The 17,786-nt window shown below is 49.0% G+C and overlaps 1 protein-coding gene across 10 annotated transcripts in view; it reads right to left on the reverse strand.

Moving 5' to 3' along the window:
* The window catches only part of Baz2a (bromodomain adjacent to zinc finger domain 2A), a 39,310-nt gene that overhangs the window by 10,044 nt on the left and 11,480 nt on the right, over window positions 1-17,786 (reverse strand). For 6 of the 10 annotated variants that reach the window (XM_028861607.2, XM_028861609.2, XM_028861608.2 and 3 more), the window contains 13 exons: window positions 11,364-11,501; window positions 9,203-9,796; window positions 7,747-7,932; window positions 6,817-7,035; window positions 5,765-6,154; window positions 5,416-5,476; window positions 4,111-4,219; window positions 3,897-3,998; window positions 3,581-3,791; window positions 1,774-1,877; window positions 1,419-1,484; window positions 941-1,174; window positions 569-823 (listed from right to left, as the gene is read on the reverse strand). In XM_028861607.2, the coding sequence (XP_028717440.1) occupies window positions 569-823; window positions 941-1,174; window positions 1,419-1,484; window positions 1,774-1,877; window positions 3,581-3,791; window positions 3,897-3,998; window positions 4,111-4,219; window positions 5,416-5,476; window positions 5,765-6,154; window positions 6,817-7,035; window positions 7,747-7,932; window positions 9,203-9,796; window positions 11,364-11,499 (2,667 nt within the window). In that variant the 5' untranslated portion in view covers window positions 11,500-11,501. Of the gene's footprint in view, window positions 1-568; window positions 824-940; window positions 1,175-1,418; window positions 1,485-1,773; window positions 1,878-3,580; window positions 3,792-3,896; window positions 3,999-4,110; window positions 4,220-5,415; window positions 5,477-5,764; window positions 6,155-6,816; window positions 7,036-7,746; window positions 7,933-9,202; window positions 9,797-11,363; window positions 11,502-11,596; window positions 11,702-17,786 lie in introns of those variants that run through there. The other 4 variants (XM_028861611.2, XM_028861610.2, XM_028861606.2 and 1 more) reach the window with 3 other exon arrangements.

Raw genomic sequence — 17,786 nt, forward strand, 5'->3', positions numbered from 1 at the left:
GGGGGCAGGGGGGTCTCACACCAACCACTTCTCTGGGTTCTTGGGGAGGGCGGGGGGGGGTGTCACACACCACTTCTCTGGGTTCTTGGGGAGGGCAGGGGGTCTCACACCAACCACTTCTCTGGGTTCTTGGGGAGGGCGGGGGGGTCCCACACCAACCACTTCTCTGGGTTCTTGGGGAGGGCGGGGGGGTGTCACACACCACTTCTCTGGGTTCTTGGGGGGGCAGGGGGTCTCACACCAACCACTTCTCTGGGTTCTTGGGGGAGGGCGGGGGGGGTGTCACACACCACTTCTCTGGGTTCTTGGGGAGGGCAGGGTGGGGGGGTCTCACACCACTTCTCTGGGTTCTTGGGGGAGGGCGGGGGGGGGGTCTCACACCAACCACTTCTCTGGGTTCTTGGGGGAGGGCGGGGGGGGGTGTCACACACCACTTCTCTGGGTTCTTGGGGAGGGCAGGGTGGGGGGGTCTCACACCACTTCTCTGGGTTCTTGGGGGGGTAGGGGGGCGCACAGGTACGTGTTCTCAAAGAGAAAGCAGAACTGACTCCGACCCAGGGAAGCTCACCTGGCAGTAGGCGGGCAGACCGGGGTCACGGAGTGCAGCCCTCAGGAGCTGCACCAGCAGGTCTTGCACTCTGCCCAAGCTGTCTCCTTGACACAGGAGGCCTTCCTGCAGGACTCCCAGACTAGGGACATCTTTGGTAAGGTCAAAGCCTAGCACTTTGCCAAAACTATGCAGGAACTCCACGATGGTTAAGCAGTCTGAGAAGGCCCTACTGGACAATGTCAAACCAGGGATGCGGGTGAAGTCAGGCAGGGGCTGGGGAGATAAAATTGGGTAGGCATCCTGTTAGACTTACCAAGAGGCAATGTCTGGATATTCAGAGGTCCTTCTGTTAAATGTCCCCAGAAGTGGCCCTTCCATGACCCTTACTACCTGGTGGTCAGCTAGACACATGTCCTCCGTGGGCTTCTTCATCTCCTCCAAGATAGCCTGCTGCCTCTGCCGCTCCTGCAGACGCCTCTGTGTGGCAAGGCTCCTCTCTGGTTTACAGGGGGGTCTGGCTTTGGCCGCCTCCTCCTTCACCTTTACTTTCTCCTTCTCCTTCTTTTCCCTCTTCACTTTTCCCGTTGGTTTTTCCTGCTTTGTCTTTGTCTTTTCTTTCTCGGCCTACCCGCCAGGAGAAAGGAACAAGTGTCAGAGATACCTGTCTAGCCAGGCCTGATCTTAGTCCCTCCCGAGCAAGAGTCCAAAATTACACCGGCGGCACAGGAGCGTGTGGAAAATGTCTGTGGTGGCTTCGAACCAGCCGTGAGAGACGGAGACTCGGCCCTGTGGTAACGTGTCTGTCTAGCATGCACAATGCACCCTGGAAAGGAGGTAAACTTGGGGCGCACTCATCACACGGACACACCTTGGCTTTCTTCTTAGTGTCCTTCTGCTTTGAGCTCCTGGCATCTTGTCTCCTCTTGTTTCTGGCCTGTAAACCATAAGGGAAGTCATTTCTCCCCCAAACTCTGAAAGCACCTCTGCTTGGGCTGGGATTCAAACACAGAAAGGGTGCTGGGGAGGAGAGGTGAGAGATGGGATGATGAGGGACTGGCAATGGATCCATTCTCTCACCCTAGAGATAGATGCCCTATTTTTCTAAATCAAGCCCAAACAACTCCATTTTATGAAGGTGGGCTGCTACATCGAGGAGGAAACGGAGATGGAAGAAAATGCAAAGCTGCCCGTAGAAAACGTTTGCGCACGGCTGTCCTCCTCACCTGCCCTTGGACAGGAGGAGTCTGACTCTCTCCCCGAGGTACCTTCTGCCTCATCTTCTTTTTGCTTTTACTCGTCTGCGCTTTATCCTCCTCACTCGGTGTTTCTGTGAGGCAGAAAGGAAATGGGGAGAAGTGAGTGTGGAAACCGAGCGTGGCATCCACGGCAGCCATGCCTCTTACAAAGCAGCTTCATACAGCTTCATGAACAAATACTGTTTTGCTGTTGGTTTGTTTTTTCAGTAGACAAAATAAAACATTTAAGAGAAAGGGGTCAGAGAGGCACCTGCTCAGGTTGCTAGCTGTACAACCCACTCACACAGCATTAGCAGCCCAGAAGCCACAGGCTGACTCCAGCTGATGGAAGAGGCTACAAATGCAGAGTGAGTGCCTTTATAATCTCCTTCCCGGGCTATGGAGCAAGCATAGTAACGCTCAGACTGATGCACACAGCCTGGTTTTAGTGCAAGGAGAGCTGAGAATGGAAACAAGAATCTAAACTGTCAGTGAAGAGGGTACTGGTTTGTAGCACTGGCAACCCAGACTCCTGACTGTCATAGCCAGTGTTGACACTCAGCTTTCAGAGCTCACTCCACTACAAGATTCAAATCAAAGCATAAATCTGCAAATAACTCATTTCTAGTTGATATTCTGACCCAACAGTACCAATTCTTTCATTTCTGATATAGAAGCATCATCATACATTTTTTATGGCAAGCTTCTAAAGTACTTTGGGCAAGTAAGTCGCTTAAAGCTTTTATTAAAATGAGACAGTGGGCTAGAGAGATGGCTTCGTGGTTAAGCACTCTTAATGCTCTTGCAGAGGACCTGGGTTCAGTTCCCAGCACTCACATGACAGCTCACAACCATCTATAATTCTAGTTCTAGAGGATCTGACACCCACTTATGACCTTCACAGGCACCAGGCACACATGCATGAAGTGCCTATGTGTAAAACACCTACACACATAAGATAAACCTTTTGAAAAAATGAAATACACTGAGTTTGGGGTTTTAACTCTGGTAGAGTACTTGATAGACAAGTGCAAAGGCGTAGGACTGGCCTCTAGCATAGAGGGGAAAAAGATATAGACAGACAGCAGAGCGGGAACTCTGAATGGAACTAACAAGACTATTTCATATTCTGCACACCGTACATGTAATACTTACTTAGATAAATACAATGCTTACTTAGAAAATTAGACATTTTTGCTGGGCAGTAGTGGTGATGCCTTTATTCCCAGCACTGAGGAGGCAGAAGCAGGTGGATCTCTGAATTCAAGATCAGCCTGGTCTACAGAGCTAGTTTTAGGACAGCCAGAGCTACACAGAGAAACTGTGTCTTGAAAAAACAACAAAACAAAACAACCCCGTCCCCTCAAAAAAGTGAAAACAAAAAAACCACAGACATTTTCCTATTTACCTATCTGACTAAAACAGTGTACCAATTATCTTTTGTATTCAGGATGAACTGGAATCTCTACACAAAAACCTTGGAAATTGTATGAATGCAATCAGTACAAGCAAGGAGCTGGAAGATGGACAGGAAAAGCATGGAAGTTTTCTCCTTTGGCCTTTACGGGGACAGCCCCAGGCTTTACTAGTAAAAGCAACTCAAAGGAAGAAATTATGTGGAAAAAAATGTAGCAAGAAGCTGGGATTCTGATCATGCTTTCCAAGGGAAGAACAGATTTAGATTCATCTTTCCAGATGTCAGTCCCTCCTGGGAAATCCAGGTACCAACTGTAATTCAGCAACCTTTCAGATACCTTGTGGAGGGAGAATACCTGGGCTACAAATAACACTGTACCTTGGGGTTCCAGTTTCTTTGGAAGTCGGTTGTCTGTTTTAGTCAATAGCTCAGAGATCTTGACCTTAGGTGGCCGACCTCGGCCACGCTTCACTTTGGGAACTTCCTTGTTCTTGGCCTTTTCATTATTTCGAGGTCGGCCTCGTTTGCCGGTAATTGCTTGAATTCTGGAAGGGATCTCCTCCGGCGATAACTGGACCCATTGCAAGCCCTAAAGGAACAAGGAACCCTGTGTTATAGGGGACAATCAGTGCAGGCCACTAAGCCCTCTCAACTGCCCCGGACTCCTGAAGTCCCCCAACCCTCGGGCCGGCACCTCTGGTGTGTCTCTTTCTTCGAAGAAATCTCCGACAGGCATTCGGGGGCTGAAGCTGAAGTGCTCCCGGCGGACACTGTGCACCACGTTTCGGCTCAGGTACTGAGAGGAAGGACAGTGGGAGTCAGAGCCCTGCCTCGTCTGTGGCCAGCTGCAACACAGGCACAGCAGGTCCCGGGACAGACAATGCTAGCAAGAGTCCTTTGAAAGCTACCTTGATGACTTCTGGAAACTGCTTCATCCTCTTCCCACAGGGGCCGTAGTACCATGTCTCCCCCTGCCACCGATGGCAGCCCTTCTTGATGCGCACTTCTCGCCGCCACCTGCCAGAGAAGCACATGGGCCCTGCCACCAGGTCACACCCTACCCACTCCCGTGCCACCCAGGAGCCAAGGCCACCGGGCAGATGCCCACACCTGTCCCACCAGCCCTGCATGCACACCGTCCTACAGACAGTCCGCGCACACACAACACAGCAGCACAGGGCTTGACAACAGGCTCCCGCTGCTCAACACACTGCAGCAAGACTCCGGGAGGAGCCAAGGCCAGAGAGCGACTATGTACAAAGACCCCACTCTTCCTCTTCAGGAGCCACTGAAGTGACACCAGCAGCCAGAGACTCCAACAGCCCTGGCTGGGGTGCAGAGGGAGCCTAAGAACAAGTGGAGGCTGACTCCATGCAGCCACTCAGTAGGCCAGGTTTTAGTCAGTGACTGTTCTGACAACAGATTGTGACAGCCAGCCTTATTTATCCTCACTGCCAGTGTGGCAGCAGTACTAAGACTTGGTGACAACCAGTAGCCTAGAATGGTTGTGGTGAAAATTAGGAAGACAGTTATTTCCAGAAGGTTTTCGATGCTGTCTGGTTTGGTCATTAAGTAGTTACCATTCCAGAGCTTAGCTCTCCAGAGAGCATGACAACAGAAACTACCACACCACAAACCCCCGTTCACTGTGGGCAACCCCTTCCCTCACTGCTGCCCCCCTCTCTGAAAACAGCCCTGCCTGGCTGCTCTGGGTATTTGCACCTTGGTTTGAAAAGGATCCTTGATCAAGACCGAGTAACCAGCAGATGAGCAGGGGAGACAGGGGGACAGACCCTAAGAAAGAGAACACGTAGCCGGGCAGCAGCGGAGCATGCCTTTAATCCCAGCACTCAGGAGGCAGAGGCAGGCGGATCTCTGTGAGTTCGAGGCCAGCCTGGTCTACAGAGCGAGTTAAAGGACAGCCAGAGCTACACAGAGAAACCCTGTCTCCAAACCTCCCCCCCAAAAAAAAGAGAAAAAAGAGGAAATTGGTCTAGAGCAACAGCCCAGCAGTTAAGCACACATGCTGCTCTGCCAGAAGACCCAGCCCCACAGCAGGTGGCTTCCTAAGCCTGCAACCCCAACTCCAAGGACTCCGCACTCTCCTGTGCACTGTCCTGGGATCCATTCCCACCTAGACCAACCCTCTCCCACAGTAAGAGTCATTCCTAGGCGTGTCAAGGTCGATGCATGCATCAGTCTAGAGCATTTACCCATGTTGGAGGGGAAGACGAACTTCTTCTGGGGTAGCAATGCGTCTCTTCAGTACATCACCTTGAGATAAGACCAGAGACAAAGGTTAGAGGTCAAGCAAGGTTACAGGACAGAGCTGAGTTGGTGGCACAGCACTTGGAGGCAGAGGCATGCAGAGCTCTGTGAACTGGAGGCCAGCTTGGTCTACATAAAGACCAGCCAAGGTTATATAGTGAGATCCCGTCTCAAAAAACAACAACAAAACTTTTTTTTAAATTAAATTGCAGGTTAGAAGAAGAGGGATGGATGCAGTATGTAACAAATTTTTGTAGAAACTAGATAGGGACAGAACAGAATTTGGACACTTACTACTACCAGAAATTGTGACAGCTTCTCCAGTGGCCTCTTCCAAATCAGCAGAAGCTTCCGGGACGCTCCTGACATCTTCATTTGCTTGGGAAACTGTCTGGAAGGTGGCTACTGGAGAAGGTGCAGGGCAGGCCTGAGGAGAAGTCCCTGGAGCTGTCAAAGACGCTTCCAAAGAGGCTGCGGGGAGGGGAGGGGAGGGAGCTGGAGAGACTGCTGGGAAGACTGCAGGAGGGACAAGTGAGGAGGCTGCTGGAGAGGCTGCGGGATGAAGCTCAATAGCAGGCAGCTGGTCAGGGGCCGGCTCAGTTAGGGGCCGCGGGAAGTCTGCAGACTCAGGCTCCATTTCTTCCTGTTCAGAGTCACTGCCATTATTCAGGTCAAAGCCGTTATCTAAAATCCAAAGGATAATGTAAATACAAGAAAATGGTATCAGATAAAAGAATTGATTCAGTCAAAGCTACACTATGGCAACCATGGTTATCCTAAGGGCTTTTAGTGAAAAAAGAAGGCTAACTACTCCTCCAGGCGCTGGAGCACAGCTCACCGGCTGCCCTTCCAGAGGACCACTGTTTGATTTCCAGCACCCACATGCAACTCCAGGAACTTTCTGTAACTCCAGTCCCAAGAGGTCTGACACCCTCTTCCGGCCTCCCAGGGCCCCACACACTTGGTACACAGGTACCTATACATACAGACTCACTCGTACACATAAAATTAAATTAAAAAAAGCAGTGCTGGCTACTCTCCCTACCGCAAACGTCCTTGAGGTTAACGGGTAAAACTGGTGATGGTCATCATCACAACGAGAAACAGCTTGTCCTGAAGCTACAAAGGCCTCTGGCCTTTTCCTTGACAACTCCCAAGTTGCTCAAGCTCTCCACAGAATACTTATCAAGGTATAATGGCCAATGCTTTTCTATTCCCACTAGACACCACCTCAGCGTCTGTCACCAAGACACCAGTGCATACTTCCCATGTTAAGGGCTTAGGTATGGAACACTGCACTGTTTTTGCAAGTGAGGATTGTATTTGTCCTACCTCCCTTCACTTACCTTGCAAGACAGACTCCCCTAGAACCGGTGGAGAGGTGGGGCTGACAAAGAGAGAGGCTGGCGCCTGGCTGTCATCTGCCAGGAGACTGAATGCAGCAGCGTTCCCGAGAGAAGGGCAGTCGAGGGCAGAGATCCCAGGGCTGTCCTCGAGAGGCAGCTTATCTCCTGCACCCATCAGCTCCGTGTCATCGATACCATAAAGTCCTCCGCTCACTGGCTCTGTTTATGAGGGTGAAAAAAATGACAAGCAGAACATCAAGAAAAAAAAAATAGCAAGCCAGAGTTCTTGAAGAACTACTACTCAAAACAATGTCCAATTCTAGTGTCTAGGGTATGAGTTGGGGAGAAGTAGGGAGGAAATAAGAAAGGGTCTCACCTCCAGCTCAGAGTTGACTTGAAATTCACTATGTACCTCAGGACGGTGTCAAAGTCACAACCCTCCTACCTCAGCCACCCTATGATAACATTAAAACTAGGGGGACATACAGCCCGCTTAAAGAGCAGAGCCAGAAAACTAAAAATGAAGGCAAAGAGACTAGACTGTCTACCTACCCATAGATTCTTGCAGAAATCTAGCATTTATCATAAAATAGGCCTTGTTTTTATACTTAATTGGCAAATGTTTCCTTTCCAGTTAGTTAGAACCCAAACAGCCCAACTGTGTGGTAGTTACAGCCTATTCCGTGAATTACTGCAGCCAAGGGCTCTGGGCCAACTGGAAGACAGAAGGAGCCTGGGAAATGAACCAATGCATCTGAGTAAAGCTGGCCCAGCCAGCAGTACTGACTATGGTTTACTAAAGGGTTACCTACAAGCCCCAACCCCCCAGGTTCCCTAAAAACTCTCCTGTGTTTCCAACTTTCCTAGGTCTCGGGCTGCCCGCCCCCCCCCCCTCAGGTAAGAGGAAGGGACGCATCCTCCAGAGCCCACCTGGTGCCAGAGGGTCAAAGGGCTCAAGGGAGTCCTCGCTGAGGATTGGAGTGTCTTCCAGTCGGTCAGGAAGATGTGAAGGGTCATCTAAACAGCTCACGGTGGGATCAGGGACCAGGACGGAGACTTCTTGGTGTAAAGACTCCACAGAGGACACAGAACCATTGTAGCCACACATCTTTAGTTCTAGGTAATCCCAGGAGAAACCCAAAGTCAAAACTGATGCCTTCGATTTAGCTCTATTAGGTGGTTATAGAAATGTGTGGAGATGGCTCAGTGGTTAAGAGCACTGGCTGCTCTTCCAGAGGACCCAGGTTCAATTCCCAGCACCCACATGGCAGCTCACACCTGTCTAACTCTAGTTCCAGGGGACCTGGCACCCTCAACAGATAGACATGCAGGCAAAAACACCAACACACATAGAGAATACATAAATCATTAAAAATGCTTTAAAAAGAAAGAGGGAAAGAAAAAGTGTTGAGGCAACTCGTTCAGTCGGTCCACACATGCACACGGTGTAGACTGCTCCTGTCCTGAGTGCTCCTTTTCCCCAGCCACACTGGTACTCAAATCTGTGTTAAAACACTCTTAGTAAAACCTTGTTTTAAAAATAAGATGTTCATTCAATCAACATTTATCGCCAGTTCTGAACTAGAAACAGATCCTATCCAGATATCTAAATGAGTAGAGATGTGCTGCTAAAACATAGGAAATAGGAAAAGGGAAACCAAGGCAGAGACAAGAACCATACCATGTACTCAGCTATTTGATCCAACAAGTGGAACAGAGAATACATCCTTTGATTTGTGTAGGGTAGCTGTCCTTGCATTGAGTATTAACTACAAATACAAACTAAGATTTTATCTATTTTGAGGGAAACAAAAGAGGTCACACATATAACATTAACTGAGCAGACAGGCAATGGTGCGCTCTGCCAGTCACGAGCGCCTCAGGTTTCAGTGCTCACCGCTCATGTCCTAACGTCTCTTCTGTTTTAGAAGCCCTACCCCACCCTAGCCCACCTATGTGACCCAGGCTGACCTTGAACACCTTCTCCTGCCTCCTCTCCCAAGGGCTGAGACATAGGCATGTGCCCGGGTCCATGATTTGTGCAGTGCTGGAGGTGAACCCAGAGCCCCATCCACCGAGCTACACACCACAGCAGCCTGCATCACCATTCGTGATGCGGTGTCTGGGCTGTCTCAGGCTTGCCCACCGCCCACCTGCCCTCTCCCGGGAGGCCGTGGCTCTGCATGAGCGTGAGGTAATCTGCACTCCCACTCTGGAAGTGAGCTGCTGCTACAAAACACCAGGCACTTGGCTCTGCTAATCACCAGCACGCAAATCAGCCTCCACTGCAGAGAGCTGGAAAGACGAGTTTTCCTCACCCCCAAAAGCCCTGTCCTCCATGACCCTGCTTCCCGTCTCCACGCCCAGCTCACAGACCCAGTCATACCCGGCTGCTCTTCCTCCAGCTCCAGGCTGCCGACCAAGCCAGTGCTGTTCTCCGCCACAACTGAAGCCAGCTCCTTTTCTGCTGCCTCACTGGGACGGACCCCACTGCCCACGTCCTGGGAAGGTGCAAAGGTCTGGATACTAGATCCCAACATTGGGGAAGTCTGTGGGGAGGTGAAAAAACTTGGGGGTCCATTGGGCATCACCTCAAAGTTCTGGTCAGGAAAGGAATCATACAGCTCCTGTGAATCGAAGTTAAGCCCCATTGGACTCTGGGTACCATTGGCCCAGAACTCTTGGCTCCCGGCTCGAAGATTAGTGTTGTGACTTGGGGACGCAGGCTGTCGGCTGCCCCCCAGGATACCGTTGAGCGGGTACTGTCCCCCAGGGAACTGAGAAAGAAGGGGAGGGTCCTTGAGGTTGTTGCCAGGATTGGCAGGTGGGTACTGTGAGTAGTTCCAAAGACAGTCGTAGGCCACGTTAGGGTGATGGAGGTGTGAGGTGCTGGAGGAGTGGGGAGCGGAGTTCAAAATCCCTGAAGTAGTAGTGTGAGATACAGTAGATAAGCCATTAACATTCACATCCCCATTCAAACCTGGCGGAGAAACACAAGAGCCAGCTATGAATACACATGCGATAGTGCTACCAACAAACCTCACACTAACAGTGAAGGACTCCTCTGTTACCTTCAGCTTTTGGGTCTCAAGGGAGCACCAGACCTGGATGCCCCTGTGATGCCCCGTGTGCAAGCTTAGCACTGCCGCTGAGACAGCTGAGTAAGGGCTAGGGAGTGGCGCAGGTGTGCCACAGGGCTGGTGGCAGCTGCCGATGCCGCTGCTGCTGCAAGCTTTCTACTGCACGAAGCTGCACACAGGCTTCCTACAATGACTTGCATTCTTTCTCACCCTCACTCCTTATGGGAATCCCTCCCTTGGAGGGCACGACTGAATTCCAGTCCCCGCTCCCCTTTCCTTAGTGCCTGTCTGGCCCTACAGTGGCACCAGAAGGGGAGCCTCCACCTCCCTGGCACATGCAGATCCAGCACTTTGTGCTGGGCTAAGAATAGAATTTGCAGTCACCACAGTGACAAAATCCAGCTCAGAAGGCTGAGTTTAGCCCCTCCCCAAAGGCTCAGGAGGGGAATGGGGAATAGGTAAAAAGCTCTGCATGGCCAGTGCTACAGAAACCAGCTCAGAAAATAGGAATCTTTGAGTTTTCAACAGACAACAATCAGGACCAAGATACTAAAGAAACTTCAAGCAGGTGTCTGTGTATGGGGGAATTCTCCAGCAGGTGGGTGGGTATGTATGTGTGGGAAAAGTCCAATAAAATAACGGGACTTGTATTTATCTGCAAGGAGAGACTGTACAGGTCAGAATTTTTCTACTTCTAAGCACGCTGTTGAAATCCAGGCAATTTAAAAAGATAATGACAGAAGACTAAAGCAGGAGACTGTCACCAGTTTACGGCCATCTGGGCTAGAGAGGGTTCAGTGGTGATGGGCACTGGCTCTTCTTCAACAAGACTCGGGTTTGATTCTCAGCACCCTCATGGCAGCCAACAGTGTCTGTTAACTCTAGTCCCGGGGGAGGGGTCCATTGCCCCCAAAGGAAACAGGGAAACACCCTCAACCAACAGCAGCAGCACTTCCACGGAGAGCGAACGGCAGGTGTCTCAGGGAGCACGGCACACCCTCCTCACCTTCTGGGCACTTCTCTGCGCTCCTCCCGGCTGCACAAGCTAAAAGCATCCGACCACAACCTTCGCCCACCTTCCTCACCCGAGTCCCAATCCAAGCCAATTTTCTAATTCCCGAACACAGCTCCCCGAGGGCTTTCCCTGTCCTAGGCCAGGGACAGGGCTGGCAAAAGGGAAGGCTAAGACGGAAAAGCCTCTTGTTTTTTCTTATCTTTCTCAATCTAAAGTCAAGACAAAAAAAGCAACAAACAACAGCTTCTCTAAGTCCCTATAACTTGTTCTCAGAAATTTGATTTCTCTCTAGCAATTAGTAAGTTCTATGGATTTATTTCCTCTGTCACTACCTGCCAGGAAAGAGTTGTTGTAAGGTAGCTAGCCCAAAGTAGATCTCAACCTCCTTCCATCAACCTGGTCCAAAGCAACGGTGCCCATTCCCGCCCAGGTCTTGGGGCCTCCACACTCACTTTTCCCTTGCTGGGGGAAGTTCATGGGAGACCCGTTAGTGTAGAGGCCCTCCCCTGAGGAAGGAGAGGGTTTCAGTCCTGAGGCAGCTGGTGCAGGAGGAAGGCCAGTAAAGTTAAAATGGTCGTTTGCCTCCATTTCTGTAGGAGGGAGAAAAGGGAAAAATAATCATGGTTAAGCAAGGTTATATCATCGTCTAGAGGCAGTGAGTGCCCCCTCCCACCCCGTTACTTACCCTTCAATGTAGGGGTGCTGTGAGAAGGTGCAAGTTGAAAAAGAGAAGAAAATATGCCCTTAACCTGGGCCGAGACCCAACTCTAAGTCAAGCATGGTATCACACCTATAAACCAGCACATAGGGGCTAGGGTAAGGGATCACAGGTCTAAGGCCGAGCTTTGAGACGCTGTCTAAAAACAAGTTGCTAGGTAGGCAGGCAGGCAGACAGAGTTCACTATCAGTCATAGAGAAAAACAAGTTAGTGGGAAAAACACCAACAACAACCTAAGGCTGGAAGAGCCTGCCCTTCTGTTAAGTTCTACCCTCTTCATTCCTGGCCCAGGCTATAGTCCTCTTAGACATCTGCTCTTTATTTTAACATTAAGGTTAGGATCTGTGCTATTTTTTTCTAAGATTCAATTTTTTTGAACATGTAGGTTTTGCCCACATGAATGTCTGCACACCACATATATGCATACCCCACAGAGGCCAGAAGAGGGACTGATCCCCGGGACTAGAGTTAACAGACACTGTTGGCTGCCATGAGGGTGCTGAGAATCAAACCCACGTCTTCTAGAAGAGCCAGTGCCCACCACCACTGAACCATCTCTCCAGCCCCATATTTGATATTCTTTTTCCTTTTGTTTTCACCCTGGATGTAAGGCCAGGGTCCTACTCCCAGGGTCCACAAAAGTTGTCAAAGCCATCCTTTTGGCAGAAAGCCGTGGATGCACGGTGTTAGCAGGAAATGTATACTTGATATATATCCTGTTTCAATACTGTTTTGTTTCGACAGAATCTCTTTATGTAGTCCAAGCTGGCCTTGAACTCTGAATCCTTTTCTGAGACTTCTAAGTGCTGGGATAACAGTGTCTGTCTACATACCTAGCTCAACAGTGTCCATTACTTTCACTGTGTAGCCCCATACATTAAAAACACTGTAATATAATGGTTTGAAAAATATATTGTAAAATACACTGGCTAAAAACCTTCTCAGTATCTACTGAATAAAACATGATATATTACTAGGAATAGTGAGAAATGAAGCCCTTGATCAAAACAGACTTAACTCTGATTGATAACAGTCGAGGAGGGATGAAAGCAGAATTAAGAATTATTGGAAAAGTCTGAGTGATCAGATACTTGCAATGTACTAGTGCACATTAACCTAATATGTGAGATTCTATGTTTTTAAAACTTTTTTAAGATTTATTTATTTGGCCGGGCGGTGGTGGCACACGCCTTTAGTCCCAGCACTTGGGAGGTAGAGCCAGGCGGATCTCTGTGAGTTCGAGGCCAGCCTGGGCTACCAAGTGAGTTCCAGGAAAGGTGCAAAGCTACACAGAGAAACCCTGTCTTGAAAAACCAAAAAAAAAAAAAAAAAAAAAAAAAAAAAGATTTATTTATTTATTATGTATACAGCATATATGACTGCAGGCCAGAAGAGGGTACCAGATCTCATTACAGATGGCTGTGAGCCACCATGTGGTTGCTGGGAATTGAACTCAGGACCTCTGGAAGAGCAGTCAGTGCTCTTAACCTCTGAGCCATCTCTCCAGCCCAAGATTCTATTTTTTATACAAAAAAAAGAAAGCCCGTGGATTATGTTAACAGCTTCTGGAGGGCAGAATAATTCACACTGAAAGCTCTTTTTTATTTTTCTTTTCTTTTTTGGTTTTTTGAGATAGGGTTTTTCTCTGTGTAGCTTTGCGCCTTTCCTGGGTCTCACTCTGTAGCCCAGGCTGGCCTCGAACTCACAGGGATCCGCCTGCCTCTGCCTCCCGAGTGCTGGGATTAAAGGCGTGCGCCACCACCACCTGCAAAAGTTTTCTTTTTTTCTTGAGACAGGTATTCTATGTAGCCCTGGCTGTCCTGAAACTTGCTCTGAAGCCCAGGCTGGCCTTGAACTCAGATCCACCTGCCTCTGCTGCACCCCGCCCCCAACACACTGGGATTAAAGGTGTGAACCACTATGGCTGAGCTGTTTGCTTGTTTTTTGAGACAGTCTTCCAGGTAGTCTAGAGTGGCAACAACTCATAGCAACTCTCCTGCCTCAGCTTTCTGAGTATTGAGATTACAGGCATATGCCACCAAGCCCAACTCAGGAGAAGTTTTCAGTACTAATTTATCTTCCATATAGAATCCCAGCTTCATTCTAAAATTACAGTAAGGGCTGGCAAGCAGGGAGAGGAGCTTGCAGCCAAGCCTGATGACCAGAGTTCAATCCCTGGAACCCACAGTTGAAAGAGAGAACCAACTCTCAGACCGTGCCCTCCCTAACATGCCTGCTGTGGCACCTGTACACCAGCATGCATGAGTGCACACATGTGTGCACCCCCACCCCACCCCCACATGTTAACATTAAGTAGTGATCACTTCTCAGCTTTTGGCTAAGACCAAGTGTAAACTGAGTAGTGGACTTCACTCTGCTGCACACCATGGAAACCCAATCAACAGAGAAAAGACTGCCGTCTTCCAGGGCTTCCCCAGCATAGGGAAAGCCCATGCTTCAAAACAGGAATCCAACAAAAGCAGCAGCATGAGATTAACAATCCCGAGTAGCACACACAGTAACACTAAGTCCTTGTTTTAGGCTGGGTCACTTCCAACGCTTACACCACAGAGCAAGGAACACGCAGCGGCTCACTTTGGAGGAACTAACTACCCCCCCCCCCCCCCCCCCCCCGCCCCCCCCCCCCCCCCCCCCCCCCCCCCCCGCCACGGCTCTCTCTCCTCCAGTTTAGGCAATCACACACCACCTGGCACGCAGGAAACAGTAACACATCTTTCTTCCTGTGTCCTCTGGATTATACCCTAAAAGATGGGTCACGGTTCATTTTTTTCTTTCTTTTGTTGTTGAATCTATAAGGCAACTAGTGACCTTATCCTTTTTGTTACTGAGAAAACAGCATATGCTACTTTACAAATTACATACTGTTCACAGTAAGTCGACAGTCCAAAGAAATCGGAGATGGAAAAGGAACCATGAGTCTGTTTCTATACCTGCCCCAGCTGGAGGCCACAGGGGCCATAGCCATTTCACTTCATTCCTAGGTCAGCGTAAGAAGGCAGGCTCAAATCTCAGATCCACTACTCACTGGCTCCTGTGGCTGTGGACAAATTACTTGCTGAGCCTTAGTTTTGTCGTTTAGAAAAAATTTATTATGCATTTCCAGGGCTTGAGGGTTGAACAAGAAAATCAATCAATCAATCAATCTGTCTACCTGTCTATCTAAAAGCCCTTGTAGTAAATGTTATGTTTTGTTTGTTTGAAATAGGGTCTCACTGTGTAGCCCCAGGTGGCCTGGGATTCAGAAATCCCCCTGCCTCAAAGCCCCAAGCCGTGGGAGCAGCCATTGCTCTTAACCTCTGAGCCATCTCTCCAGCCCCACACCTTATTAGACAAAAGAGTGAAAAAAATGTTTAGCTTGTGTGTGTATGCACACATATGCAATTTTTAAAAAATGGTTTTAGGGTTTCTCTGTGTAGCCCCAGCTGTCTTAGAACTCCTGTAGACCAGGCTGTCCTCAAACTCAAGGGATCCACCTGCTTCTGCCTTCCAATTGCTGGGATCAAAGGCATGAGTTACAACTCCTAGCTTAAAAGTGCATACATAATGCACACACGCAAGCTTTTCAAGACAGGGTTTCTCTATGTAGTCCTGGCTGTCCTGGAACTCACTATATAAACTAAGCTGGCCTAGACTTCAAAGAGATCCACCTGCCTTTACCTCCTAGTGCTGATGCTAAAGGTGTGCACCACCATGCCTGGCTTTAAAAGGTATATGTTTTTAAAGCTACTCATATGGGAGATACAAGAGAGATGATGTAGCCAGACTTAATACATACAACTTAACTTCTGATTTCAGATGTCACATAAATAATGGGATCACAATATAAGAATGCAGGAAAATGTCAGGTGTGTGGCATTTGCCTCGATCCCAGCACTTAGAAGGCAGAGGCAGGTGGATCCCTTGAGTTTGAGGCCAGTCTGGTCTACTTAGCTAGTTCCAGGACAGCTAGGGATACATGGTAAGACCCTAGAAAGTGCTAGGATTCCAGCTGCATATATCATCATGCCAACTTGCTTCTCAGCATATAAAAAAATACTTAATGTTCTGTGTGTATGTACACCCCACACAGAGGCAGGAGCCCTCAGAGGTCAGAAGAAGAGCTGGACCACTGAAATGAATTGTGGACAGTTGTGAGCCATGATGTGGTGCTGGAGAGAACCCAGGTCCTCTTCAAGAGCCGTAAGCAATCCTGGCTTCTGAGCTGTCTCTCCCACCCTGGTTTTCAGCAGTGTTTAATGCACAGCTCAGTCTTATACAAATGACCCAAGGTCAACACCGAGGCTGAGAAACAAAAGTTGTACGGATCCAGCCCCACACATCCGCTGCTCTCAGTTCCTGACACTGGAGACAGTGATCTTTAAACTTCCTATCTCAAACACCCCTCCTCCCTGCCTAAGTCATCCTCTTCCATGCAAGCTCCAAATGGCAAACACATATTGAAAAATGCCCTCTTACCTGGCCTATTTGACAAACTTCTCTGGGAACTCTGATTCAGACAAACTATAACATGTTCTGACCAAGGCTCAGTCTCTTTCAAAATGTCCTTTCTTTAACCCCCATTTCAAACCAGAATTCTCAGTGAGGTAGAAGGAAGGTGATGAAATTTTACACTGAGGTAGGAAGGCACTACTCAAAGAAAATTGCCATGTCCAGGCAGGTTCTCCAACATCACCTGGATGTTAAGTTCCACCATTAAGTTTCCAGGTTTTAATTTAATACTTAGTAGAGAAAAGAGCCAAATGAAGTACTTGTTGAATACACGTGGCTTAGGGTTTTTGTTATTGCCACTATAAGCTTAGTGTAAGCTTGTTCCTATTTTCAGAGAATTCAATTCAGTTTTTTTTTCTTTTCTTTCTTCTTTTTTTTTGAGACAGGGTCTCTTCTACATAGCCTTAGCTGTCTTGGAGCTTACACTGTAAAACGTACTGGCCTCAAACTCAGAGATCCATCTGCTTCTGCATACCAAGTGCTGGAATTAAAGGTGTGCACCATCATGCCCAGCTAGTTTTTCAGACATAGATTTTATACTTGTACTATTTGCATGCCTGGTGCCCATGGAGGTCAGCAGAGGACACCAGACGCCCTGGAGCTGAAGTTAAGGATGGTGTTCAACCACTGTGTAGACGCTGGGATTGGAACCCAGGTCCTCTGTAAGTGAGTGCAGGTGCCTGCAGAGGCCAGAGTTGTTGGATCACATAGGCTGTGGTGACCTGCCTGAAGAGGGTGCTGGAAACTGAGCTCTGGTCTTCTGCAAGCAGCTTGCATCCAAATCTCTCCAGTCCCTCCCTCTTTTTTTTTTTTTTTTTTTTTTTGGTTTTTCGAGACAGGGTTTCTCTGTGTAGCTTTGCGCCTTTCCTGGAGCTCACTTGGTAGCCCAGGCTGGCCTCGAACTCACAGAGATCCGCCTGGCTCTGCCTCCCGAGTGCTGGGATTAAAGGCGTGCGCCACCAACGCCCGGCCCTCTTTTTTTTTTTGTTAATTAGTTTTTTGAGACTGTGTCTCTATGTAGCCTTGACTGGAGTGGTACTCACTATGGCTAGCTTCAGAGATCTGCAGCCCTCTGCCTGTGAGTGCAGAAAAAATTAAAGGCAGGCACTACCAAACCCAGCCCCCACTTTTCTTTATGTAGTATGAATATATATGTTCATATGTATGCCAGTGCTTATGTGTGTCCACATGCATGTGGACCAGAGTACAACTTCAGAAACACCACCCGTCTCCTTTGAGTCCCTCAATGGCCTGAGTATACCAATTAGGGCAGACTGCTGGTCAGGGAGCCCTGGGCATCTCCCAGTTTCTGCCTTCCCAGTGCTGGGGCTACAACCACACACGGCTGGGCCTGCCTGACATTTGACTTGGGTAGGCTCAAGTCTTTCATCCAGTACAAAGTCACAGCAGAGGCAGGTGGAGTTCTATGAGTTGAAGATCAGTTTGGTCCATGTTTCATACAGTTCCAAGCCAGTCAGGGCTACACAGCAAGATCCTGCCTTTAAAAAAGAAAAAAAATCAGCCGGGCGGTGGTGGCGCACGCCTTTAATCCCAGCACTCGGGAGGCAGAGCCAGGCGGATCTCTGTGAGTTCGAGGCCAGCCTGGGCTACCAAGTGAGTTCCAGGAAAGGCACAAAGCTACACAGAG

The sequence above is a fragment of the Peromyscus leucopus genome, chromosome 18 (genome assembly GCF_004664715.2).
Source record: "Peromyscus leucopus breed LL Stock chromosome 18, UCI_PerLeu_2.1, whole genome shotgun sequence".
In the NCBI taxonomy this organism is placed as follows: Eukaryota; Metazoa; Chordata; class Mammalia; order Rodentia; family Cricetidae; genus Peromyscus; species Peromyscus leucopus.